Genomic DNA, 27,626 nt, shown 5'->3' on the forward strand with positions numbered 1-27,626 from the left:
AGCCAGAGAGGACGAAATTGACGAGCTGTGAGTGAAGGCCATCTATGTCAGTTATTTGCCCTGCTTCGAAGACTTCTATCTCGTAAGTTCTACTTTGTTTCGATTATAAACCCTTGCCGTTCAATTTCTATATCAATTTCAATTTAGTTTTTTTCTTAGGCTGGCCAAATGTTGTAACACATTTAGTCCAAAATGTCCATTGAATGGAACTGATACCCATAAGAAGGAACCACAATTTTTCTAAATTGACAAATATTTTATAAAACAGTTTTGTTTTAATTAGCGTTCTGTGCCTTATATTACTGTGTTATGTGTTATCCACTGACTAACGTTGTAATTGTTTAGTTCAGGTTAGAAAGGGATAGCTGAATGGGCTAATTGAGTTTCACAGTGTACAGTTACTGGCCTCTGACATCAACCAAGGTGTCTGGAGTCTGGACCTTTATAGTGTAAACTCAGTCATGCTCTATAACCTCAATGAACTGTTCAAACCCTTATCCCATTCCCAGCTGTTCCCCATAATTTGGTGGAAAGTGCAACATTAGTGTCATCACAGTCCCTCTGGCCTTGTTGGAAGCCGTTTTTGTGTTTGCATTTTCAGCATACCACCTAAAAAGTGAAATAGTTATTATAAGTGTATTAGCCCATTAGTGCACTTGGTATACCTATGGATTTATTGGTTCAAGCCCTAGAACCAAGTTGTTTCCCTTCTACAGGTCCACTCTTTTTCACACAGTGTCTATGGATCTATTATGGGAGGACATTTCTTAAAAAACTAAAATCATGGGCTATACTGAAATTGAATGAACACTGACAAAATTCTTAAATGGCATTATTAAGACCCACTAGAGGGAGCTGAAATGGTTTGGTAAAATGTGGGGCAGATCTGCTCAAGTACAATTAAACAAATACACAAGTTCCTTTTTTTGTTTTCACCAGACAAGAAGTTCCCTCAAGGGGAAAATGAAGTTATTCTATTCAAAATCTTGTTTATTGTTGATTTCTGGACCTGTGTATACAGTATAAATGGTGTACATTTGCTTACAGAAAACCTGAGATTTAAATAGAAAGGTTTAATGATGTAAAGCGATGTTGAGTGATTCAGCAATAATGTTAAGCAGGCCTCTATTTTCCCTCAGGTAATAGGGTTATATTGATAGCTTCCAATGTCAACCTTCAAGACATTTCAACCCACTATCCCATATTAAATACAACAGATTCTTCATGTACAACACTTGAGGCAGTGACGTATATGAGTAATATGACTCAGACTTGTTATAGAGTATGGCAACAGTTCTCTGTGTATTCAATAGTGTTATTGTACAATACATGTATGTGAAGTAGAGAGCGAAACAGAAGACCCAGGATATTTAAGGCTGATGCGCTCCTATCTTGGTCCAGTATGATGGTGTGGAGTTCTTTAACCAATGTTTGCTGTTAGGTCCTTAAAAAGTGAGCAGATTGTATTATATAAAAAGCAGCACACAGAAACGCTCAGAAAACCCCATTGCTATAGAAATGTTATTCTCAATTAATGTAATTTCTACTCACTTAATGCCCGCAATCAGAGCAGGGATCTGTATAAGTAGTCGAATGAAAAAATGAAAATAACAAAAGGTGAAATTTTAAAGCATAACATAACACATTTAGTACTTTTTTTAAAGTGGCACAATGATTATATACAGTTCAATGGCACCAGTCCAAGTCCTACGCTACAAACACAGTTTGTGCTGTGTTTGATCAGTCATATTTACCTACGAACGATGGGGTCAGAATGGAGTCTGCAGAGAAGCCCAGAGACAGAGAATAGTTTCTAAATCTCTCCACCAATTCTTTTCTCAGCGTTGGAGAGCGACCTTAAGAAAAACAGAGTGGGAAATATTGAGAAAAACATACTTTTTTGATAATGACTAGAATAACTGTAGGAGTAAGGGGATCCCACATGAAAAAGGCAATTCTGTATGTAAATTATCTTTACCATAAAGAGACACCTGGGAGAATTCTTTCACAATCTTCTTGTATTTCACCACCAGACCATATTCAGTGTAATTGCTCTCTACCACGGTGATGTCCTTCAATATCTGATGGCCTGTCAATTAGGTCATTTGTTAGTTAGAATACTTTATGGTTTGAAATGTTTTTTCTTTACAGGCTCAGGACATGATACCATAAAGAGACAAATGAAACCGCACAGCAACAAAAATAGCACAGATAATTAGTGGATCAGTAAACTTCATCATACATTGAAACACAAATGGATTATGGGAAGGGTTAGGGTTAGAATCTAACATACATAAGAAACGGATGTCTGTACTCCCCCTCCCACTGCAGTGTCAACATCGGCGTGTCTATTTCTACATTTACCCCATGCTGTACTGTGTCTCCTCCCTCATACCATCTCCTCTAACCAGCTCGAGACAGGAAGCACAACTTACGGTCACTAAAGTAGTTGAACTGGCCTGGGAGGTCAGTCTTCTGGTAGTAGTACACACGACACATGCAACCTTTTAACCTGACAACAGGAAATTGAGAAAGGGGTTATGGGTTTGTGTGCTGCAAGTATTTATAACATGTATTAATAAGTATGAATACACATAGTGTTTACTTTCACTACTTGAGTATTTAAGCATTTATAAACATAAGCATCTATAAGAATTTATAAACATTGATAAGCATTTACAATGGCCTATTACTGAAAGTCATAAAGTAGGTATAACGTTTATCCCAGTGTTGACTTAATGACAAATATGTGTAATGTTCCTAAAAACTACAATGTTTTTATTTGTTGGAGTGTAGATCTCATTTAAAAGACAAAATAGGGTAAATACCCTGTCCCCCATACGGTTAGGTTGGCATTGCCATCCATATCATAGGTTACATTCCCATTGGAGACCTGCACATAACTTCTCCATGGCACAAATTCTGGCGAGTCATATGCCAGGCCAACACGATACCACTGTCCTGAAAACTGAGCAAAAAACTAAGAATTTTAATAAAGACAATACATTATTCCCTACAACATTAAATAGGGAAATAAAATCCTTCCATCAAAATCCATCAAGTATAGTAATAACAATTCAATAACACAATTGTGTTTTTAAATATATAGTGACGAGAGAACAGCATTGTTTAAAATGAAGAACAAATATTAATAATTGCTTTAAAATAATATTTCAGGGTACGCGTTACAATAAATGTTCAAAAAACAGGATTCAAAACACACAAAAAGACCAATCTTATGTAATGGTCTAAACAAACAACAACAAAGTTGAAATTCCACTGTTCTTTGACCTCACTACTGTTTGTTTTTCAATTCAGTAACTTTTCTGATTCAAACAAGGATTTCCATATACTATGGTTAGACACAGACATTTACCATAGATACATAACATTTATTTAATCAGATTTCAGAGAATAAATAAAATGGTCTAAAGCAGGCATTTAACAAAGAGTAAAACCTGTAAAAAAAAAAGATCAAAGAACCACAGTGCTTTTATCAGAAAAAGACTACCACAGCACATTGACAAATATACCATTGTTCTCACCCTTTGTAGATCAAAGTCCTGTTGTGGATGAATATCAGCATTGATACACTGAGTCCATAGCATCACGCTGAAGACGGTCACCACTAAAAACATGATGAACAAATAGAGAAATACTGACCCTGTTGTGAGACCAAGCAGGTAGAATCAAATAGATAAGTGGGAGGTCTCCTGGATGTGGACCTTTATATCTTCCTCTAAGTACTTGGAAATGTTCCTAATGCCGCCTTCACATTCACCTGTCACCAATTAGGTAATTGCACATTCCTGTACCCTGTGGGTAATGCATATTCACTTTTCAAAGGATAAAGTAACAAAAAAATGTTTATCAGAATGTAACTTCCACATTGTAATGATGCATCTAGTCTTAACAGAGGTGATAAAATATGCTTAACATAATGGACTCATTCCTAACGTGAGGCCAGGAAACAAAGAAGCTGACATTTCCATTCACAGTTGAAAGGATTTAAAACATGACGACATACTGTATAATCTCGGAAAATGTTAATGACGTTAAAAGTGCAGAAGTCAAATGGTCTTACAAGTTTATACAAATGTAAGATGGTAAATAAGGCAGATAATTGCAGGTGTAGGCGATCAAACGACCCACCACAAGTTTGAGAAAAGTCTCAAGGGTTAGTCACACACTCATTTCATTGCAATAGCAATTCCATGTAGTCTTATTAAAATCACTTTATTCATCAATTATACACTTAGTCGACTTCTGCTTTTATCCCATCCCCTCCAACAGACACACAGGTTAGAAGGGGATGCACACTGGGCGCCCATGGAGCAGTTGTTGGGCTCAAGGGCACAACAGCAGGCAATGGCATCTAGGATTTGATACCAGCTCCGGTTGCCAGCTCACTTCCCGCCAGAATTTTCCCATCAGACCTGGGTTAACAACTGGAAACCCTCTAACCGCTAGGCTTTCATACAGTTGAGTGCCCACTGAACAGACCCCATAACCCCTAGAACTATTCAGAATAAGAAAACAATAGAATGTCTATGGTAAAAAACAATGTACTGGTATGGATGAAATAGACAAGATTTTATTAACATGATATTATGACCATTCACTATTGTAGCACATTCAGTTTCAATGTTTTGGCACCAGTAATAGTATAACACATTATATTACAGTGTGCATTGATACTTCATGTGTAGTCACAGCCATTCTTACCAAAATGACATACTTTTCTCCACCTTCCTAATATGTTTCAGTAAAAACATTTAGTTATTTCAGAAGAAAAACATGACAAATAATACCCCCATGGTACAAAGAGAACATTAAATCAGTAAAGTCTCTAATTATCAATATGGGCCAAATTCTAACTTACATGCACATAGCCTTAATTGTTCTCACATTTGAAAATGTTGTAAACTGTTCTTGTACTTTTACCCCCAAAAAAATACATAAAACATAATGAAATGCAAGCATTGTAAGTTGAATTAACAAATATTTCTGGAGCACACATATTTTGTAAATCCTCAAGTGTGATGTGAAACTATTCCAGATATAAACTATTCCAGAAATGTTTTGTTGTTGGTAAAATAACCCTTAAAAAAAGGGGGCTGAGGAGGTCCAGCATTCATTCAGGATGCCCAAAAGGCCAATGGCTCAGAATGCAAGGCCCACTATTAAGTCTGAGCGTATCAAATAGGCATAAGTCAGCCACAACCATTTATACCTTTTCAAGTCACAGAATGAGATAATCTATCGCTAAGGACCATCCAGAAAACTATTGACCACAAAGTATCAGGAAACGCTGTCGTTGATGTTATATTTGGGGTTGGCATTAAGTTAGTCTATTGTAGCTTAATTATTCTGGAGTCCCTTTAAATTGTGTCTGGATCTGCTCCAGAGTTTTGCCTTTGGTCTCCGGGACGAAGAGGATGGTGAAGACTATGTTGAGCGCACAACACCCAGAAAACAGCCAGAAGGTCCCAGCATTGGTTAGAAGGTCCTGAAATAAATTCATCATGGATTGTTATTACAATTCCCAAATTCATCCTTACAGTTACCAGTATTACCTCAGACATCTTAGCTGATCCTGTAAACTGTGTTTTGTCTTGGACACTGCACGAAACTACCTTGCTCGACGTGTTTAGTATCTAAATATATACATAGCCATTTGTGTGTATCTGTAATAAAACATGTTGAAGACATTTGTCTCTATTAGGCTAAGAACATGCAAACCATAACTGCAAAATGGCTTCCTGCCAAGCCCTCTGCCTGCAAAACATCCCTTTATCCCCCTCGTCTGCCACACGATGCCCCAAATCAGCACCAGCTCACCATCAGGTCCTGGAAGGTCTTGGTGATGATGAAGGCAGTGCCCCAGTTGGTGAGGACACAAACAGAGCTGGCAAACCCCTTTACTCGCGAAGGAAAGATCTCAGACATCACCAGCCAGGGGATGGGACCCCAACCAAGAGAAAAACCTGAACGGACACAGGTTATGCCGATGAGAAAACATATCACACAAGGCAAAATGTCAGATCTGAACTTATACTCATTTATATTTTATGGTTAATAGTCATTTCAATATTATAGCCAAAAGACATGGAACAACTTATAGGTGACTAAACCCACTATACTCTAAAAACATTACGAAACACTCCTACAGTGCATTCGAAAAGTATTCAAAACCCTCAACTTTTCCCAGATTGTTACTCTACAGCCCTTTTCTAAAATGTATTAAATTGTTTTACCCCACAATAATTATAAATGCAAACACAGGTTATACATTTTAGCAAAACTAAAATCACACATTTACATAAGTATTCAGAGTGAAATGCTTGTTTCTCTAGCGCTGACAGTGCAGTAATATCTAACAATTTCACAGCATACACACAAATCTAAGTAAAGGAATGGAATTAAGAATATATAAATATATGGACGAGCAATGTCAGAGCAGCATAGACTAAGATACAGTAGAATAGAATACAATCGTGGCCAAAAGTTGAAAATGACAAATATTAATTTTCTGCTGCCTCAGTTTGTATGATGGTAATTTGCATATACTCCTGAATGTTATGGAGTGATCAGATGAATTGCAAAGTCCCTCTTTGCCATGCAAATTAACTGAATCCCCCCAAAAAACATTTCCACTGCATTTCAGCCCTGCAACAAAAGGACCAGCTGACATGTCAGTGATTCTCTCATTAACACAGGAGTGAGTGTTGACGAGGACAAGGATAGAGATCACTCTGTCATGCTGATTGAGTTCAAATAACAGACTGGAAGCTTCAAAAGGAGGGTGGTGCTTGGAATCATTGTTCTTCCTCTGTCAATCATGGTTACCTGCAAGGAAACGTGCCGTCATCATTGCTTTACATAAAAAAAAGCTTTACAGGCAAGGATATTGCTGCCAATAAGATTGCACCTAAATCATCCATTTATCGGATCATCAAGAACTTCAAGGAGAGTGGTTCAATTGTTGTGAAGGCTTCAGGGCGCCCAAGAAAGTCCAGCAAGCGCCAGGACAGTCTCCTAAAGTTGATTCAGCTGCGGGATCGGGGCACCACTAGTACAGAGCTTGTTCAGGAATGGCAGCAGGCAGGTGTGAGTGCATCTGCACGCACAGCGAGGCAAAGACTGAGGATGGCCTGGTGTGAAGAAGGGCAGCAAAGAAGACACTTCGAGGAAAAACAGACAGACTGATATTCTACAAAAGGTACAGGGATTGGGCTGCTGAGGACTGTTGTAAAGTCCCCTTCCCGATTGTTTGGGGAATCCGGAAAAAAGATGACAAGTTGAGCACTACCATCAGTCCTGTGTCATGCAAACAGTAAAACATCCTGAGACCATTCATGTGTGGGGTTGCTTTTCAGCCAAGGGAGTGGGCTCACTCACAATTTTGCCTAAGAACACAGCCATGAATAAAGAATGGTACCAACACATCTTCCGAGAGCAACTTCTCCCAACCATCCAGGAACAGTTTGGTGATGAACAATGCCTTTTCCAGCATGATGGAGCACCTTGCCGTAAGGCAAAAGTGATAACTAAGTGGCTCTGGGAACAAACATCGATATTTTGGGTCCATGGCCAGGAAACTCCCCAGACCTTAATCCCATTGAGAATTTGTGGTCAATCCTGAAGAGGCGGGTGAACAAACAAAAACTCAAATTCGGACAAACTCCAAGCATTGATTATGCAAGAATGAACTGCCATCAGTCAGGAGGTAGCCCAGAAGTTAATTGACAGCATGCCAGGGATTGCAGAGGTCTTGAAAAAGGAAGGGTCAACTCTGCAAATATTGACTCTTTGCATCAACTTCATGTAAATGTCAATAAAAGCCTTTGACACGTATGAAATGCTTGTAATTATACTTATTCCATAGTAACATCTGACAAAAAAAAATATCTAAAGACACTGAAGCAGCAAACTTTGAAAATTAATATTTGTCATTCTTTCAACTTTTGGTCCACGACTGTACAGTATATACATAGATGAGTAATGCAAAATATGTAAACATTAAAGTGACCAGTGTTCCGTTTATTAAAGTGGCCAGTGATTAAGTCTAAGGCATTAGCCTCTAATGTGCTAGTGATGGCTATTTAAAAGTCTGATGGCCTTGAGATAGAAGTTGTTTCAGTCTGTCGGTCGGTCCCAGCATTGATGCACCTGTACTGACCTCTCCTTCTGAATGATAGCAGGGTGAACGGGCAGTGGCTTGGGTGGTTGTTGTCCTTGATGATCTTTTTGGCCCTCCTGTGACATCAGGTGCTGTAGGTGTCCTAGTAGTTTGCCCCCGGCGATGCGTTGTGCAGACTGCACCAGGTGGCGATACAGCCCGACAGGATGCTCTCAATTGTGCATCTGTAAAAGTTTGTGGGTGCCAAGCCAAGTTTCAGCCTCCTGAGGTTGAGGAGAGGAGAGCCAACAGTCGTTGGTAGCAGGCCGTGTCGGTGGCACTGTGTTATCCTCAAAAGCGTCCGAAGGTGTTTAGCTTGTCCGGAAGCAAGATGTCAGTGTCAACGAGTCTTCTTGGGTATGACGCTACAAGCGTGTCACCCCTATATTTGGTGAGTTTCTCCCATTCTTCTCTGCAGATCCTCTCAAGCGCTGTCAGGTTAGATGGGGATAAATAAAATAAAAGTACCACAGGGAAGTGTAAAAGTTATCATTTTTATCCAATCAAGGAGCTTGATCCTAATTTATATCATGTATAAATGAGAATCTACAAAAACTATTATTTATTAGCTGCACAGCTATTTTCAGGTCTCTCCAGAAATGTTTGATCGTGTTCAAGTCCGAGCCACGCAAGAACATTGAAACCTGTCCCAAAACCACTCCTGTGTTCGCTTGTTTCATCAGACCAGAGAAGCTTGTTTCTCATGGTCAGAGTCCTTTAGGTGCCTTTTGGCAAACTCCAAGCAGGCAGTCATGTGCCTTTTCCCGAGCGGCTTCTGTGAAACCTCTACCATAAAAGCCTGATTGGTGAGGTGCTGCAGAGATGGTTGTCCTTCTGGAAGGTTCTCCCATCTCCACAGAGGAACTCTGGAGCTCTGTCAGACTGACCATCGGGTTCTTGGTCACCTCCATGACCAAGGCCCTTCTCCCCAGATTGCTCATTTTGGCCGGGTGGACCGCTCTAGAAGAGTCTTGGTAGTTCCAAACTTCTTCCATATAAGAGTGATTCAGGCCACTTTTCTTGGGTACCTTCAATTCTGTAGAAATGTTTTGGTACCCTTCCTCCAGATCTGTGCCGCGACACAATCCAACAGCAATTCCTTCAACCTCATGGCTTGGATTTTGCTCCGACATGCACTGTGTCAACGGTGGGACCTTACAGTTGTGTGCTTTTCCAAATCATATCCAAACAATTGAATTCATCACAGGTGGATGCCAAATCAAGTTGTAGAAACATCTGAAGGATAATCAATGGAAACAGGATGTACCTGAGCTCAATTTCGAGTCTCACTGCAAAGGGTCTGAATACTTATGTGAACGTTGTTTTTTTTTGTTTTTTTTACATAGATGTACAAACATTTTTTTTAACCTGTTTTCGCTTTGTTATTATGGGGTAGTGTGTGTACATTGATGAGGTATAAAAAAAGTCATACATTTTAGAATAAGGCTGTATGTGGATAAAGGGAAGGGGTGCGAATTCTTTCCAAATGCACTGTACATTGCCAACAATTTGTTTTAAAATGTCTTTATTTAGCCAGGATAGTTTGCTGGGCAACAGTAGTCACTGTTTTCTAGACTAGACAGAGCCCAATCCAAGTGTGGAGCTCACCTGTGATGAAGAAGCCCATGCTGGCCAGTGCGAGCCAGGACAGCCCAACCGCAGGGTTCTCTGCAAGGGGACTCTCTACTAGGTAAAGTCCTGAGGAGTTACCATGGGTTTCACTGGACAACTTGAAGTAGACACCAAAGGCAGCAGTGCTTAGGCACATAGAAACTCCTTGATATATAAAGGGGGGGAGAAATTGACATTTTTCACATTGGTGAACAAGCATAAAGATGGCAGAGTACAGACATGATGTCATAGTTCTAAAACTATGGCACGCGACATGGCTCAATCTTTTTCTTATTTTTGAATTGCTGGTGTCTTTGGAGATTTGGATCATATACTGTGCTGATACTGTGCTAATGCCGATACAAAAAAAAAAAAGAACCAAAAAGCATAATGGAGAGCAAGCTACAATACAGCAAACGAGGCATTTGTGGTAAGTGCATGGAGGCCTCCATATTTATGCATGTCCGCCATTAAACAATTATTTTTAGGGAGTTGGGGCCCAGTTTGGGTGAGATAATCTGATGTCAAGCTTGACAGCGCCTTATTTCCACCCCCTACATTTTGAGCGGGATTGCCACAAAGGACTCAATTGATGCATTATTATCAGTGGTGGAGGAAAGTTAAGTATCTGATATTACACAGACACGCTTGAGACATATGCACCTGAGAGGATGAGGAGAAGCTTTCTTCCAGCGCGGTCCATGACCAATGCTGCTACTGCAGTGAACACTACCTGGATTGCTGCTACTACCACCGTAGCAACATTGCTGTTCTGAAAAACAAAATCAACATCTGCCATTTAATACATTTAACCCAACTGGCATGTCAATATCCATAGTATTGATATTATTTGGATCATATTACAGCTTGTGAATAGTAATGTGTAAAAACAAACAAATTGAACCAATAAATCGACACTGAACAAAAATATCAAATGCAACATGTAAAGTGTTGGTCCCATGTTTAATGAGCTGATCTTAAGTTGTGTGCACAAATTTGTTTACATCCCTGTTAGTGAGCATTTCTACATTTGCCAAGATAATCCATCCACCTGACAGGTGTGGCATACAAGGAAGCTGATTAAACTGCATGACCATTACACAGGTACACTTTGTGGGGACAATAAAAGGCCACTTAAATTAGCAGTTTTCACACAACACAATTCCACAAATGTCTCAAGTTTAGGGAGCGTGCAATTGGCATGCTGACTGCAGGAATGTTAATCCACCTAGCGTGTCAGATTTTTTTTTTTTTTTTTACAGCAAAAGCTATCCAAGCGTTTATGTTAGGACATCACTCTCAGCAGACAAAACATCACAAACAGCTAGCAGCAAAGTTGGTCACGAAAGTCAGAAAAGCAATTAAAATAATCTCTTACCTTTGATCTTCAGATGTTACACAATAAATGTTCCTTTTGTTCCATAAAGATTATTTTTATATCCAAAATACCTCCATTTGGTTGGCGCGTTTTGTTCAGAAATCCACAGGCTCGAGCGGTCACGACGGGGCAGACAAATTCCAAATAGTATCCGTAAAGTACGTAGAAACATGTCAAAAGTTTTTTTATACTCAATCCTCAGGTTGTTTTTACAATAACCGATATTATTTCAACAGGAGAGAGAAAATGTCTGCTCCAAGCTGTTGCGCATGCAAAACTCTGCTGGCATCCAGCCATCCACTGACGCGATGTGATCCTTCTCGCTCATTTTTCAGAATAGAAGCCTGAAACTATGTCTAAAGACAGTTCACATCATGTGGAAGCCATAGGGAAAGTTGATATCCCTTTAAATGGAGGGAAGGCATGCAATGGAACAGGGAGATGTTTCTCTTAGGCACTTCCTTGTTGGATTTTCCTCATGTTTTCACCTGCAATATCAGTTATTTTATACTCACAGACAAAATTTTGACAGTTTTGAAAACTTTTGTGTTTTCTATCCTAATCTGACAATTATATGCATATTCTAAATTCTGGGCCTCAGAAATAGGCAGTTTCATTTGGGTACGTTTCTCATCCAAATATCAAAATACTGCCCCCTACACTCAACAGGTTAAACACTGTTTCCCATGCTTGTTCAATGAACCATAAATTAACATGCACCTGTGGAACGGTATTTAATTGCCTACAGTCTGTAACTGTTAGTGTTAAGGTCACAGTTATGAAAACTTAGGACACTAAAAGAGACCTACAGTGGGGCAAAAAAGTATTTAGTCAGCCACCAATTGTGCATGTTCTCCCACTTAAAAAGATGAGGCCTGTAATTTTAATAATAGGTACACTTCAACTATGACAGACAAAATGAGAAAAAAAATCCAGAACCACACAGGGGGACCTAGTGAATGACCTGCAGAGAGCTGGGACCAAAGTAACAAAGCCTACCATCAGTAAGACACTACGCCGCCAGGGACTCAAATCCTGCAGTGCCAGACGTGTCCCCCTGCTTAAGCCAGTACATGTCCAGGCCCGTCTGAAGTTTGCTAGAGAGCATTTGGATGATCCAGAAGAAGATTGGGAGAATGTCATATGGTCAGATGAAACCAAAACAGAACTTTTTGGTAAAAACTCAACTCGTCGTGTTTGGAGGACAAAGAATGCTGAGTTGCATCCAAAGAACACCATACCTACTGTGAAGCATGGGGGTGGAAACATCATGCTTTGGGGCTGTTTTTCTGCAAAGGGACCAGGACGACTGATCCGTGTAAAGGAAAGAATGAATGGGGCCATGTATCGTGAGATTGATACTTAAAACCTGTTAATCCTACCCCCTACTTTTTCGAACATTCTGTTAAAAATCGCGCAACATTTCAGCGCCCTGCTACTCATGCCAGGAATATAGTATATGCATATGATTAGCATGTGTGGATAGAAAACACTCAGACGTTTCTAAAACTGGTTAAATCACGGCTGTGACTATAACAGAATGTGCGTTTCATCGAAAAGAGCAGGAAAATCTGATCACTGAAAATTGGAAAATATATCAATGTGCCACTTGCATGTATTGTTGAATGGAAACCACATTACCTAGAGCCGAGATTGCAATTCCTACAGCTTCCACACGATGTCACCAGTCTTGTCAATTGCCTAGGCTTTGTTTCTTGGTCAAACGAAGAGACAGCCCATTTTCTCCGGTCTCCGACAGGATGTTTTGGAGTAGAAATTCTGAACATGATTTGAAGACGTGGAGCTATTGAATATACATCGCCCCGTGATCAATTTGATAGATTATTAACGTTTACTAATACCTAAAGTTGCATTACAAAAGTATTTCGAAGTGTTTTGTGAAAGTTTATCGTCGACTTTTTTAATTTTAAAAAATGGCATTGCGTTATAAAACGCAGTTTTTTTCCTTGATCACACAGTCTTCATAGATAGATCGATATCTAGGCTATATATGGACCGATTTAATCGAATAAAAGACCCAATAGTGATGTTTATGGGACATCTAGGAGAGCCAACAAAGAAGATCGTCAAAGGTAATGAATGCTTTATATTTTATTTCTGCGTTTTGTGTAGCGCCGACTATGCTAATTACTTTGTTTACGTCCCCTGCGGGTCTTTTGGAGTGTTGCATGCTATCAGATAATAGCTTCTCATGCTTTCGCTGAAAAGCATTTTAAAAATCTGACTTGTTGGCTGGATTCTCAACGAGTGTAGCTTTAATTCAGTACCCTGCATGTGTGTTTTAATGAACGTTTGAGTTTTAACGAGTGCTATTAGCATTTAGCGTAGCGCATTTGCAGATGTCTAGATGGGACGCATGCGTCCCGGGTCGACCCAAGAGGTTAATACTTATTTTCCACCATAATTTGCAAATAAATTCATTTTTAAAATCCTACAATGTTATTTTCTGTTTTTTTTGTCTGTCATAGTTGAAGTGTACATATGATGAAAATTACAGGCCTCATCTTTTTAAGTGGGAGAACATGGACAATTGGTGGCTGACTAAATATTTTTTTTGCCCCACTGTATATACTGACTCTGAAAAACATCAAAAGAAAGATGCCCAGGGTCCCTGCTCATCTGCGTAAACGTGCTTTAGGCATGCTGCAAGGAGACATGAGGACTGCAAATGTGGCCAGGGCAATAAATTACAATGTCTGTACTGAGATGCCCAAGACAGCGCTACAAGGATACAGGACAGACAGCTGATCGTCCTCGCAGTGGCAGACCAAGTGTCTGCTCGTGATTTCCTGCAAGTCAGGAATGTCAGTGTTCTGCCATGGCCAGCGAAGAGCCCAGATCTCAATCCCATTGAACACTTCCAGGATCTGTTGGATCGGCGATTGAAGGCTAGGGCCATTCCCTCCAGAGATGTCCAGAAACTTGCAAGTGCTTTTGTGGAAGAGTGGGGTAACATCTCACAGCATGAACTGGCAAATCTGATGCAGTCCATGAGGAGATGCACTGCAGTGCTTAATGCCGCTGGTGGCCACACCAGAAACTGACTGTTACATTTGACCCCCCCCCTTTGTTCAGGGTCACATAATTCCATTTCTGTTAGTCACATGTCTGTGGAACTTGTTCAGTTTCGGTCTCTGGTGTTGAATCTTGTTATGTTCGTACAACTATTTACACATGTTAAGTTTGCTGAAAATAAACACAGTTGTCAGTGAGGACATTTCCTTTTTTGCTGAGTTTATAAAGAGAATCCCTCTCCTATAAACTGCATAAGTAAGTAGCCAGAGAGCATATCAAACTAACGGAACCTTCCCCTTTGGTCAGAATGCATAAAAGGATTGCCAACAGAAATTAAAATTAGACCAGGAAATGTGAACCCTGAGTATCGACTCGAGGTGTTGGCGAAAAGCTCATCTTCCAGACAATCACTGTACGCTAGTCTCATCACCCAGTGGGAACCATCGACACTGCTGGCTAGCTAGCTATCTTCCAGAGGGAATAACAGTAGAAAAGGGGACAGGGGAGACCCCTTTCGGACAATCAGAGCCATACAGCTTGCCACTGAAAGGCCAACAACCTTCCTAAAGAGGGCTGGTTCCGACAGACTAAGGAACTCACAAATACATACATAATTTCTCATTCCAAACGGGAAGTGTGCAAACTATATGATTAAGGAGAATAGTTCTGAAATGTATCAACGAACGATAAGCATCTTTCTTTCTCTCCCCCTCCATGTTGCGTATCCTGTTATTATTAAGTTAGCTAGTAAATAAACCAATTTGTGTAGTACTGAATCATGAGGCTTTTTTTTTACCCCCCTTTTCTCCCCAATTTCCATGGTATCCAATTGTTAGTAGCTACTATCTTGTCTCATCGCTACAACTCCCGTACGGGCTCAGGAGAGACGAAGGTTGAAAGTCATGCGTCCTCCGATACACAACCCAACCAAGCCACACTGCTTCTTAACACAGCGCGCATACAACCCGGAAGCCAGCCACACCAATGTGTCAGAGGAAACACTGTGCACCTAGCAACCTTGGTTAGCGTGCACTGCGCCCGGCCCGCCACCGGAGTCACTGGTGCGCGATGAGACAAGGATATCCCTACCGGCCAAACCCTCCCTAACCCGGACGACACTATGCCAATTGTGCGTCGCCCCACGGACCTCCCGGTCGCGGCTGGTTACAACAGAGCCTGGGCGCAAACCCAGTCTCTCGTGGCACAGCAGTAAAGCGCCCTTAACCACTGCACCACCCAGGAGGCCCATAGGCTGGGTTTTTTGCAGATGCATGAGATTACAACTGTTTAGAATGATGATGTGCGGTAATAATGAATAAGATTGCTGTTTATCGATTTAATAGATATACCATAGACTAATTAAGGAGATGATAACTCTTTATCTCTTCCGTGGTGCCCCAAATTCCTTTTGAGTTAATTGTTAGATGATCATTTTAAAATCGGGTAACAATTAAACATAGTTAGTGGATTAAATAAATAAGTAATCAGATTAATGAAAGTAAAGTCACAATGGCCACTGGCAAGCTGGAGAAGTGTTCTCTTCACAGATGAATCCCGGTTCCAATTGTACCGGGCAAATGGCATCATGTGGGCGAGGGGTTTGCTGAAGTCAACATTGTGAACAGAATGCCCCATGGTGGCGGTGGGGTTATGGTATGGGCAGGCATAAGCTATGGACAATGAAGACAATTGCATTTTATCAAATGGAGATTTGAATGCACATTTGAGATCCATTGTTGTACCATTCATCCACCACCATCATCATCTCATGTTTCAGCATGATAATGCACATCCCCACATCGCAAGAATATGTACACAATTCCTGGAAGCTGAAAATGTCAGTTTTAATTGATTTAAATTGACTGATTTCCTTATATGAACTGTAACTCAGTCAAGTTTGAAATTGTTGCATTTATAATTTTGATCAATGTATTAAAACTGTAATCATAAAAAATAAAATAGCTCATTCCAGCAGCCAAAATACCTCAAATAACACTTAACAATTCTTACCTTAAAATGGGCTTCCTCAAAGATAGTCTCAGCATAGAACATGATGGCGTTGATACCGGTGAGCTGTTGGAAGAGCATCAACATGATGCCCACTCCAAGGGGCTTGTATACTCCAGGGTCCTTAAGATCAGCCATCCCCAAACTACCTCCCTGGGTTTAACACAAAGCACACAGTCATCACACCCTCTTATTCCCATTAACATGAGTCAGATGTGTTAGCATGCTTCTTTGTTCCCGATTCTCCTCACACTATATCCACTGAATGGATGACAACCGTTTCTCAGCTCTGCCAAGTTTATCTCTGCTCTGCTTCCATATAGTAGTGGGGCTGACCAGAATATACTCACTCAGATACAAAACCATGCAAGTAAAGACAAGAGTTCCTTCAGCTGAAAGTTTTGGATTTTCCCCCACATGTTCTTATTGATTTGGTTAAGTGCAACACAGAGGTGACTCAATATTTCACAATCCATACCTTTGTCCCTTGTATTATGCCATTGCACAATGTCTTTTTCAAAGCAAGTCTTATACCTCCTGATTATTAGGGAATACACAAAGCTCACCTGGTCGTCAGAAGCATCCTCAATGCGGGCACACTCCCACTCTGCAGGGGCATCTGGCCCCCTCAGAAAGCGCACTGCCTCCTCGGCTTCCCTCCGTTTACCCTGAGACAACAGGAACCTGGGGGTCTCGGGCATGAAACACATGAACACCATCATCATGGTGGGTGGGATGGAGCAGCAGATTGCCAGCCAGCGCCAGTCCAGAAACATCCCTGGGATGTTAGTAGAGTAGGGAATGTGAGAGGACAGTAGTGGGATGACCCTAGTTGGATCCTTCCCAGTGAAAATTAACCACTGACATTCTGGATTCCACATACAGTGGTGTTGATATTATGCAACTCCAGAAGATGAACAATGAAAATCTAGTGTCGATTATTAGTATCCACCCCCCCCCCCCTAAATTGAAATATGCATAATTAGAAGAGCACATGCAGACAATGGGAAAATGAAAAGCCTCTGCCTTACAACATTCCTCAGCCAAAGACCATTCCTTCTAAACAGAAGACAATAATGAGACAAAACAGCCTACCACGCCTGCAATAGTACTGTCTATTGAGGAAAGTATCTTGAGAAACAAGCATGTCATGTCAGTAACTTGATTAGGCATAGCGGTGGCTTGGGAGGCTGGCACAAATGAGAGCTCTCAGTTAGCAGGGTGGAATCTTGATCATTCCTGGTGATGATGATCACATGACATGATGTGTTTATCAAGGTTCAGTTGCCAATACTGATTGGGATTGGAAAACCTTGCACCACATCATTAAAACATGAACCTCTACCCGTATGACTACTGTTATAACCTCTGTCAAAGTTGTACAATACAGAGAAATCCTTAGTGACATGGTCAGAAATCCCCTCCACTGACCAGATACAATATTTTTTTAAATTAAGACTTTCTCATGAGATTCAAAACGATAAAGACATAACATCCAAATACTGCTAACAAACGGACACCTACTGTGGCATACCTGCTATATATGCCCCCATGATTCCTGTGACCACCATGAGTTGAACACAGGAGCCCATTGTCCCACGGACACGCTCATGGGCAATCTCTGAGATGTACAGCTAGGGCACAGAGGAAGAGAAAAGTGAAAAACAATTTTCACACAGGAAGAGTAAGCAGCATGGCATATCAATATCAATAATTCAACATTTGAGGTGCTATGTAAAATAGAACTGCATGATGAAATAAGATCATTAGAATGCAGGCATTCACATAATACACTTATCATGGTCAATTGTAACTCCCTCTGACCTTAAACTGATAGCATAAGAGTAGACATTCCATAGTACTTACTGGCACCACGAGTGACGTAACCCCACTTGCCAGTCCTGTGAGTACCCTCCCAAGATACAGCATCCAGACATTCTGAGCAGCAATGACGATAGTAAAACCAAAAATATAAGGTAGAGAGCAGAACATAAGACTCAGCTTCCTCCCGATCTTGTCCACCATCCAACCGCCGAGTAGACCTCCTATAGCAGCTCCAATCGTCACGATAGACTACAAAACAAAAACAGTCAAATAAGTGGCTAATTTCCACTTTCATCCACTCAGGAATTATTAGGGCCCTAAGTCCCCACCCCCTCCAAGAGTGGCATGGCCTGACCAAGAATAACTCTGGGTCCTTGTTATAGCATGACAAGGATTCAAAGCATATCCTAGTGGGGTTATGAGAGGGGGGGAAAAAAACATTCTTGTCATGGGACCCAGCATTGATCTTACCCCAAACCACGAAGCCTCGTCATCATCTAGTCGTAATCTTGGGTCAGTGATTGTGCTTAGTTCAGGGATGGCAGGGGAACTGTACCCCAATACAAACCCAAAACTCAAGGGACCAAGGACAGCTGCTAGAGTGGCCAGGAACAGCTTTCCATTCTTCACCTTGCTGTTGAAAGACAGAACAGGTGGGGTTACAAATCAGTATCTATTGTAACAATAACATTACATATAAGACTTCATCTCAACAACACGAGACTGTTTTTAGTAAAGAACAACATCATGTTATGTGGTATAGGGCCACCAAAGATATTGGGTTAAAACTTTTATTGCAGACATGTTTCTAACAATCAATAACAAACTTACTCAAGATATGAGTCCTGTTCCGACCTCACTCCTATGTCTTCTCCATCTTCTGTATCAAGCAATCGTCTTGACTCATTTTGGATTTCAATCATGTTTTGTCCTGTTCGCAGTCACTTGACAACCATGAATGTTGAACATGCAGAGCCAGCGACAGATAATTTAGCAAACCTGTGCAAAAGAATACGCGAATTGAAAACTACCACCGCGCGTGAGACTAGAACCACCAAATTCAAATCGACAATGATCAGAAAAGAACGAAAATCATAATTATATTACAATTTTTAAAGCAATATATTCGTTTCAATGTTGTCAACTGAGAGACCGACCAGCGGATTGTGAAATCTGGTCTTGTGTTTTCATATAATCAGTTGATGCACACGCTAGCAATTAATTGCAATTTCCGGTTTGGTTTTTCAAAATAAAAGTGCAGCTGTTCCCAGGACGCAGTTTCGTTCGTTTCACAGGGAATTGCGTTCCCTAATATCTGCTACAACGCGCCAATAGGATCTCGCTAGCTCATGGCTTTGCACACATGTAGTACATGTGGCTTTGCCCACATGCTTAATTTGCTGAAACTGTAAACGACACAGATAAACTATTTGGCGTATACCACGGGTATGACAAAACATGTATTTGTATTGCTCTAATTACGTTGGTAACCAGCTTATAATAGCGATAAGGAACCTCATGGGTTTGTGATATATGGCCAATATACCACACTCGTGCCTTATTGCTTAAAAATCCTCTATCTAGCTCTGACAACAGGCACACTTCTCATTTCAAGTAATTGTTTTTTTTATTGCCTAAATGCCACGTGCGTCCACTCCAGTGTATTTGTAACAACCTAACTATTACGAAATGTACATTCGATTAAATCCGCCTCGTGTAGGAAATTAGCAAATAATAATTGTTGACCAAATTCACTATGAGGGGATTCGATTAATCCGACCCGGGTGAAAATTGATTGTAAATTCGCTTGGAACCGCGCCGTCTCCTGGGCGTGTGCCAGGAGCCCCGTTCAAAGACCACGGCAAAATTGCCTCAAAACAAAATGTACGTAAGTAATTAAGCACGGAGTAATGATAAGGATGCTATTTTCACCTGATTGCCTTTGAAAAAAAAACACTTAATCTGCCTTCTCAATGAAAACTAGTTTGAAAATTAATTCGAAGATTTATGTAATATAAAATAGATATTGTGTGTTTCTGAGCGGAGCAGATTACTGTTCGATTTGAGAAGGGCGCGACTCCCGCCTTTGCACGCCACGAGCAGTATTACAGGGGTCCCCGGGAGCTCAGCATAATCGAATCAGCCCACTCTCTCCTTGAGTGCCATACAAAAATTCCTCACTTCGTGTGCCTATTTTTATGGACCGATTTTGGCCGAGTAAAACAAATTGATTATCCTTTGCCTTTCAGGTTAAAGTTAGAAATTCTTCTCAAAACATTACAATTGTAATTATTTATGTAACAAAAGCTTGTGATCAATCAGACAGAATAGGCGTGGTAAATCCACTAGCCGCTCATGCACATGTTATTCGTTCCCTTGGTTACATGGCGCTCTCAACAGGGACTGAAAGCAAAGAGAGAAAAACAACTGTAGAAACTTTTCGCACTAATAGCTAAGTAGCTAGCTACCCTGTTATATGCAAATACTTTGGTACGTTAGAATGATAAAGTAGGCACTTTTGCGATCCCCTACATTAGCTATGAATGCCAACAAATTGCTAGCTAACGTTAACTGCATAATATAAGGCATGTCTGTTCCTGCTCTGAAGATGGACCAACAGGTGGACGACGACACGGTTTTGTTCCCCACTGCTGTGTCGGAGGAAGTGCTCGTGGAGGCGCGGCGTAAACATGCCATCTGCCGGCTCTTTGGGTCCAGCAGCATTTTCCTATCATCTGAAAGCCGGAGAGGGGACCGGCCTGATCTCGTTTACATTTTAACAAACAAAGCCATTGAACAGTGAGTTTGACATGGCAACAGGTTGATGCAGCTTATTTGACAATGTATTACTTTGATCACATGTCAATAGGATCTCTGAAGATGAGTTTGCCAAGGGTCACTCACCTATATTTAACCATTTGCAGCTATGAGAATGGAGAAGAGGCAATGGCAGAGTCCCAATTTTCAAAGGCTGTGACATTTTTCACCAAAGCTATCCATCTTCAGCCGAAACAGGTACAGAACCACATAAATTGACATCAAGTACCAAATTATTCTGAATATCTATAGTAACTGCTGTTGGAAGGAGAACAGATGGGAGTGAGGTTGATTGTTTAACTGAAATATAGTCTGATTTGTCTGAAAGAATTGTCTGAAGTTGGCATACGTGTCCTGACTTCCAGACCCAGCTCTATGTGAGCCAGGCGGAGGCCTATTTACAGTTATGTGACTTCCAGTCTGCAGTCGTCAGCTACAGGCATGCCTGCCTCCTGGAGCCTCATACTAAGACCTTACACACACGTCTAGCCTTCATCTATTACCTACAGGTGAGAGTGAGGAGGGAGAATGTCCCCCAAAGCGGCCTGCTATGTGATGCAAACAGGATGATCATTCCTACACAGTCAAGCAAGCATCCAGCACTATTGAAATACTTCTTGCTTTCACTTGAAAACAGTTTGTAATATATAAAATCTTGTCCACTCCACAGGGCCAATGTTTGTATGATAAGGGCATGTTCCTGGATGCTCTGGAGTCGTTTGCCAAGGCTGCCGAGCTCAAGCCTAGCTGCAGGTCATATCACATGAGGAGGTCAGTGTGAAATACGAGTTATTCACATGGAGAGCTACGTGCATAAAAATAATATATGTATTACTGTTTCCTCTATTTACAAACACTTTCTTTAGCTTTATCCATATGTTATCTGCCTAACGCCTCGTGCATACCGGTTGCGTCAAACTGTAAAATTCCGGCAAATTCCGGCAGATGTCCATTCATTTAATTGGGAGACAATCTGCACTGCTGCGACTCATCTGCGGGACTAGGTTGCGGTTCGTGGCACTGCGTGCAGTGTGTCGCATGCGTTGGATTTTTAAAGCTTGTGTGTTTCTTTGCCGCGTGGTGTCAGTAGTAAACCACAGAAGAAGTTGCTAATGTGTGGTGTGAATCTTTTTGCTGTGATGCAGCACTTGGATTGTGAAGACTACGTAAAATGTACCGTACGGCAATAACCTGTGTGGACGCGGCATAAGGAGGTCATGTGAGATCCTTTGACCTCAGCCGTCTCTACAGATAGACAGACACCTTGTACAGCCATGTGATGGTGCTATTCACCTAAGATTTAAAGTGTGAACCACTGAAGTGTCCCCCTTTGTTGCTGTTGTAGCCTGGCATGTCTGACGGCCCTGGGCCGCTATACTGACTGTCTGAGGCTGGTCAGTAACTGGCTGGAGGCAGACTCTCAGACCGCAGATCTGTTCACCCTCAGAGCACGGCTCCACAAACAGCTCAACCAGGTCAGTAGTACACTCTCACACTCCGTTACCTCTGTGTTAAACACTGGGCAATATCTGACAATACCATGCTAGAAAGAACAAAGGGGTGGCGATTTCTAGTTTTAACCCTAGGGATAAATAGCTTATGTACTAGCTCAACACGTGACGTCATTGCCACTTTTATCTATATAAATGATCAAAAGTCTAATTTACATGCAATGTAATGTAATGACTGCACAATTCTCTATACAGGTAAAAATGTGCTACCATGATCTGAGGTCCGCTTTGATTCTCAGTCCGTCGTGCCCAGAGGCAGGTGCCCTGCTGGGCCAGCTAGAGGAGGCCAGTGAAAGGGCCAGGCAGCAGGCCGTCAGCAGGGCCTTGGCAGGGGAGCTCACAGAGGCCCTGTCCAAGATCAACACAGCCCTAGAGCATTGCCCTGAGACTGGGCGGCACTACCTCTTCAGGTGTTGATGGCAGAGTATTTATCAGGTTCTGATACACCAAGCAAGGTGGTTGATTAGGCCTGTGGTTTATCTGATACATGCCTGACCCCATTTTACCATACCGTTCTCTGCTACCACTGAAGAGATATACATCTACATGTACCTGTTAGGAGAAGCTTCTCTACCAATCTATAGTAAATGAGGATATATACTGTCTATTATCCACTAATATGTAGTATTTTGCACCATAGGGGTATTCTGTACCGCAGGCTGAAAGAGTTTACTGCTGCCATTGAGGACTTGGTCCTGGCTGTGGAGCTGAGTGAGGCTGGAGATGCGGGAGACCAGGGGTCGGAGCTGAGCGGACACACCCAGGAAGACTGGAGGGCCGTGCAGGGAGAGGCCCAGGTCCAGCTGGTGCTCACCTACAACGACTTTGCTGTGCAGTGCTTCTCCCGTAGCTTCTACACAGAGGCAGTCCTGCTGCTCAACAAGGCCATCCAGGAGCAAAAGGAGGAGAGTGGCCTCTACATCAACAGAGGAGGTGAGAAGAAATGAGCGGAGGGGATAATAGAGGAGGGTAAGATCAGGGAAGTGAGGTATGTCTGAGGGGGGTGGAGGTGAAGGAGGTGAGTTTGGCTGAGGTGAAATTAAGTGAGGAAGACTGTGGGCTCCCTCTTGAAAAAGGTGCAATTGAAGTCTGGCCCAGTGAAATAACAATATTGTATAACTATAGATGGTGGGCAGGAGTCTCTGAGATCAAAAGAGAATGTGTTTGAAGTGACGGGTGATTTTATATCTCCTCATACAACTTGAATACGTTAATGCAGAAAGTCAGTACCTATCCATGGCCATGGGAAGATGTTTAGAGGTTGGGGTGCTGACCTTTTTTTTTTCTCCCCGCGCTGCTGAAGGCTATTTTTGTTTGCTTATACCGGAGTAATAAAGGGCCAGGGCACTAATTTTGTGTATTTAAAAATAAAAAAAACGGATTATCAGGGGGCGCTGCAGCACCCTCAGCACTCCTACTTTCCGTGGCTATGCCTACATCCATAACATCCCATTTCAGGAATGGGTGCATCTGGGTAGACCGCACACATCACTTCAGATATTTATAAAGGTGGTTGTGGCTTGTGCAGATTGTTTCTTCAAGCAGGATGAGTGGGAGTTTGCCCTGGCTGACTACCAGCAGGCGAAGGAGATCTCTCCTGATGACCAGGTCATTAGGATCCGCCTCGCTGTCATCCACAACACCCTGGGAACACACTGCTACCAGGACCGGTGAGTCTCATCCACAACACCCAGGGAATACACTGCGACCAGGACCGGTGAGTCTCATCCACAACACCCTGGAAACACACTGCTACCAGGACCGGTGAGTCTGTCTATCATCCACACCACTGTTTCTTGTCTTCACCGCAGGAAGTACCAGGAGGCAGCTGACAAGTTCTCTGAGGCCATCAATTATAACCCTGGAGTTAGCCGGTACTATGAGAACCGAGCCAAAGCCCACAGTAAACTGCCCAACGTTGAGGGGGCCAAGCAGGATGCCATCAGTACCCTCATCCTGGACCCCACTAATGATCAGGCAAGACCCTCAAGGCCTATATGTCTCATCCACGCTATCCATAAAACTAACCTTGGCCTGTACAAAAACTATGGACCAGATATTCTGAGCTTTTATGGCAAGGGCTTAACGGAGTTTGTCAGGAAATACGAAGGGCCCTTGTTATGCAAGTACAAAGCTCTCACTACTTGTTTCCTATGCAGTTGGGGGAAACCAAACATGTTTTTTTATAAATACATGAATGGTTGATTCTTTTAACCAACATTTCATTTTATGTAATAAATGTTTCATAAAGTGGTGCGGAACTCCCACGGTGCAGAACTGACTGCTGTAGTAAATCTGTCCGTGTGTGTGTGTGTGTGTGTGAGTGTGTGTGTTTGTGTGTAGGTGGTCCCTCTGCTGCTGAGTCTATTCCCAGGCTGCTCCGTGTCAGATATTCTGTCCAGTGAAACGGCCAGGACGGTCAAAGCCCAGCTGATGGACAGCATCCAGGCCTGCAAACAATCTACATCCTCCGTGCTAAGGTTAGGCTAGCACTGTTTGTCTGCAACCCCTTCCTATTACTGCTAAACAGGTCAGACCTGAGTCAGAAAGATATATGTCCAATACTTAATCTTCACTTGGTTTAGTTTGCCAGGTACAATATAACCAGTGGAATAGTTCCCAAAGTGCAGAATCCAAGCTAAATTAAGCACACCTCAAGTACTTTAATGTTTTTGACATATTTTGTTTAAAGGGCAGTTGCACAGGTCCAGATGAAGCCTTATCCTGGACTACAAATAAGCTTTTTCAACAGAGAGTCTCAATTGTAAGTGATTTGTAGTCCTTTCATAGGCTAAATATGGGTGTGTTCACCAGTCCCAAAGTGTACAAACTAACTGTGGTGGATGCTAATTACAGATTTCCTTAACCTGTTTCCCCAGAATGTGCAGTGAGCTTGACAAGATAACCCTGTCGCATGACGCAGACAGCCAGTCTGACAGCCAATCCTCAGAGGACCAGTTCGACCAGGGGGCGGAGCCTCTTAAAGCCCGTGTGGCCCCGCAGGAGGTATACCAGCAGATTGTCAGGATCAACCAGCAGGTACGAGACCAGGAAGACATCCAGACACTGGGACAGACAAACTCATCTAACCTCATCTAATGAGGTCACTCAATAAAGCCCTTCAATTCAAACTCTCTTTTCCATACCTCTTATTCACCAAATCACATAAAACGCTCATGCTTTCCACTCACATTCACCATTGATCAGTATTTGTTTTAGTTGGATCCTCCACCCGTTGAGAGCATCTCTCATACTGACCAAAGGTGCACTTTCTGTGTTTGCTGTGCCAGGTGAAGCGAGCAGTGCGATTGGCCCTCGAATGGCGGCAGCCTCTACATTATGACGGGCCCCATCTGTCCCCCGGCTGCACAGTGGAACAGGAGCAATCTGCACTGGGCTCAAAGGACAGGCCATACCACTGGAGGAAGTTTGGGGGGTTTGGAGTGAATTCCAAATGAGCAGCAACACTATGGCATTTACTACTGTTCGTTTGACATGGTGGAACTGTTGGTCCACTGTTGCTCTTCAGCCCTCTAAGCTTGAGTGTGGCCATAGTAATGTAGAGGTTGTGATGGTACCATATTGTTCTTAATCCAATAGGTGTCAGTAGAGGCACAATTTTCCATAGTTCCACCTCACCTGTTTGGATTTATTTAATTGATCCATTAATCTAGATTGTCAGGGCACAATGATTTTGTTATGGTATTTTCCTCAAGTGTTTGTATTGTTTATGTCCATAGATTAACAGGCATATGGAGACATGTGAAGGGCTTATGACAAATCAAATCAAATGTTATTTGTCACATACACATGGTTAGCAGATGTTAATGCGAGTGTAGCGAAATTCAGTGATATGACAGACATAAAGGATGGAGATACTGTACTGTAGCTCTATTGTGTTGGTTCTATAAGCTTGAGAATTTAGTTGAATGGTAATACCATTGTCTGTTTAGCTATTCTTTTTTAACAGTATACAGTAAACCTTTATTTTTAACAGATTGTTTTGTGTTGGAAATTTGTCTGAAAAGGATGTTTTGCCAAATTAAAAGATATTTATCCAGATTATAGACCATTGTATAGATTGAATTCATACTGGTCCTGTAAATAGATCTAGAGTGTAAAATATTTTATGCGTGGCAATAAAGTGGTTTACAGTGTGTAATAGTTGGGGATTGTAGCATATTGTACATGGGAGACTGGAGAGAAGTTGTTGTTTTGAGAGCGAAGCAGCTGCCCCCTCCCAGCACTGTAGTAACATTGGAGGAGAAAGGAGTTGTGACACTCAATCCTGTGGAAAACACCCCAGCAGTAGCTGATCACATGCACTCCATCCATCCATACCAGCTATTTCAATTGCTGAACAAACAATACTTCATTTGGCTTAATTTCTGACCAGAATGAAGGAACAGTACAAAGTCTCCTCAAGCTCCCCTTGCCGGTATAAGAATTTGAGAGCAGTGGCATCGTCACATGCGGAGTGGAACAGCGGAGAAAGTAATATGAAAGTACATGTTCATACACCGTACGCCAGATACCACCCAAATCTTCTCAATGGTGTCTGTCCAATGTTGGTGCAGACGACCACGGAGCCCATGCCCAGACTGATGTCAATCCTCAGATGTGGTGTTGACTTTCAGTCGCTCCATTTGGAGAGCGTGGTCGGGCCGCCGCCTTACAATGTGGTGTCTCAGTGGGGATGGTGCTTGGTGCCTGGTTCAGCTCCCTCAGACAGTGTGTGTGTGTGTGTGGGCTGCAGCCCCTGAACAAAGTGGTCTGGGACAGACGGTGGTCGTAAAGGAGCTGAAAAGTGTTTCACACCCGCGTAATAAAAGTTTCAGGTTACTGTCCTGTCAGGAATGGGAAATGCGTCCAGGAGATCCCAGTGGCCGTCAGGTTTTTACCCCAGACAAAAACACCTTTCTCTGGGCACAGGAGCTGGTGGCTTGGCACCCTGTCAAATAATTAATGGTGAACCGGAGAAGTTTCATTCACGTTTGGCTGGAAACGGTTTTGTCTAAGACATTCAGAACACGTTTGAACTCTTTGGGTAGTTTTCGGAGCAGGTGACGTGCAGCTAACGCACGCCACTATGTCGGCCTGAAAGTCTTGCCGTTTTATTATGTGTAGGTCTTTAAGTGGATTAGTGCCGCTTCATTTATTTGCCATTCATGGTGTGTATCAATGGCGATACAAAATTACTCAGATACAGGTAGTTATTTTCCATTCACGAGGGGTCTTTGCTCAAGGATGCAGAATCAGA

At 42.0% G+C, this 27,626-nt stretch overlaps 3 protein-coding genes across 5 annotated transcripts; 1 reads left to right on the plus strand and 2 right to left on the minus strand.

Moving 5' to 3' along the window:
• Positions 1 to 964: 964 nt before the first annotated feature.
• Positions 965 to 3,714, minus strand: lcn15 (lipocalin 15). The gene is made up of 7 exons (XM_035785157.2): positions 3,546 to 3,714; positions 2,829 to 2,968; positions 2,436 to 2,512; positions 1,979 to 2,089; positions 1,755 to 1,856; positions 1,552 to 1,577; positions 965 to 1,444 (listed from the first exon to the last, which is right to left on the minus strand). Exons 1-6 carry the CDS (start codon positions 3,636 to 3,638, stop codon positions 1,552 to 1,554), a joined length of 549 nt encoding a protein of 182 aa, XP_035641050.1. The 5' UTR covers positions 3,639 to 3,714; the 3' UTR covers positions 965 to 1,444.
• Positions 3,715 to 4,578: 864 nt separating this feature from the next.
• LOC118393018 (solute carrier family 2, facilitated glucose transporter member 8-like) lies at positions 4,579 to 19,194 on the minus strand. The gene is made up of 10 exons (XM_035785156.2): positions 18,870 to 19,194; positions 18,510 to 18,672; positions 18,081 to 18,287; positions 17,749 to 17,848; positions 16,781 to 16,992; positions 16,218 to 16,367; positions 10,457 to 10,565; positions 9,791 to 9,958; positions 5,842 to 5,987; positions 4,579 to 5,509 (listed from the first exon to the last, which is right to left on the minus strand). Exons 1-10 carry the CDS (start codon positions 18,959 to 18,961, stop codon positions 5,366 to 5,368), a joined length of 1,491 nt encoding a protein of 496 aa, XP_035641049.1. The 5' UTR covers positions 18,962 to 19,194; the 3' UTR covers positions 4,579 to 5,365.
• Positions 19,195 to 19,334: 140 nt separating this feature from the next.
• Positions 19,335 to 26,433, plus strand: LOC118393017 (tetratricopeptide repeat protein 16). Of its 3 annotated transcripts, none has more exons than XM_035785153.2 (14): positions 19,335 to 19,484; positions 20,647 to 20,837; positions 20,963 to 21,053; positions 21,221 to 21,364; positions 21,526 to 21,626; positions 22,201 to 22,330; positions 22,562 to 22,776; positions 23,007 to 23,299; positions 23,895 to 24,036; positions 24,178 to 24,343; positions 24,710 to 24,846; positions 25,059 to 25,130; positions 25,246 to 25,405; positions 25,657 to 26,433. In XM_035785153.2, the coding sequence occupies exons 2-14, from the start codon at positions 20,647 to 20,649 to the stop codon at positions 25,822 to 25,824; spliced, it is 2,010 nt and encodes a 669-aa protein (XP_035641046.1). In that variant the 5' UTR covers positions 19,335 to 19,484; the 3' UTR covers positions 25,825 to 26,433. The 3 variants fall into 3 exon arrangements, with proteins under 3 accessions (XP_035641046.1, XP_035641045.1, XP_035641044.1); XM_035785152.2 differs by having other exon boundaries at positions 19,393 to 19,922; XM_035785151.2 differs by lacking the exon at positions 19,335 to 19,484 and having other exon boundaries at positions 20,424 to 20,837.
• Positions 26,434 to 27,626: the final 1,193 nt, after the last annotated feature.

The sequence above is a fragment of the Oncorhynchus keta genome, chromosome 14 (genome assembly GCF_023373465.1).
Source record: "Oncorhynchus keta strain PuntledgeMale-10-30-2019 chromosome 14, Oket_V2, whole genome shotgun sequence".
Taxonomy (NCBI): Eukaryota; Metazoa; Chordata; class Actinopteri; order Salmoniformes; family Salmonidae; genus Oncorhynchus; species Oncorhynchus keta.

Coding starts and splice junctions, on each gene's coding strand:
- lcn15 (XM_035785157.2), bottom strand. CDS start 3,638: ATGTTTTTAGTGGTGACCGTCTTCAGCGTGATGCTATGGACTCAGTGT. Junction 1,857..1,978: donor CTCCCAGGTGTCTCTTTATG/GTAAAGATAATT, acceptor GTTTTTCTTAAG/GTCGCTCTCCAACGCTGAGA. Junction 1,578..1,754: donor TCTGACCCCATCGTTCGTAG/GTAAATATGACT, acceptor CTACTTATACAG/ATCCCTGCTCTGATTGCGGG.
- LOC118393018 (XM_035785156.2), bottom strand. CDS start 18,961: ATGATTGAAATCCAAAATGAGTCAAGACGATTGCTTGATACAGAAGAT. Junction 18,288..18,509: donor ACGAGGCTTCGTGGTTTGGG/GTAAGATCAATG, acceptor TTTGTTTTGTAG/TCTATCGTGACGATTGGAGC. Junction 16,993..17,748: donor CATGGGGGCATATATAGCAG/GTATGCCACAGT, acceptor CTAACATCCCAG/GGATGTTTCTGGACTGGCGC.
- LOC118393017 (XM_035785151.2), top strand. CDS start 20,626: ATGTCTGTTCCTGCTCTGAAGATGGACCAACAGGTGGACGACGACACG. Junction 24,037..24,177: donor ACACACTGCTACCAGGACCG/GTGAGTCTCATC, acceptor TCTTCACCGCAG/GAAGTACCAGGAGGCAGCTG. Junction 24,344..24,709: donor TGGACCCCACTAATGATCAG/GCAAGACCCTCA, acceptor GTTTGTGTGTAG/GTGGTCCCTCTGCTGCTGAG.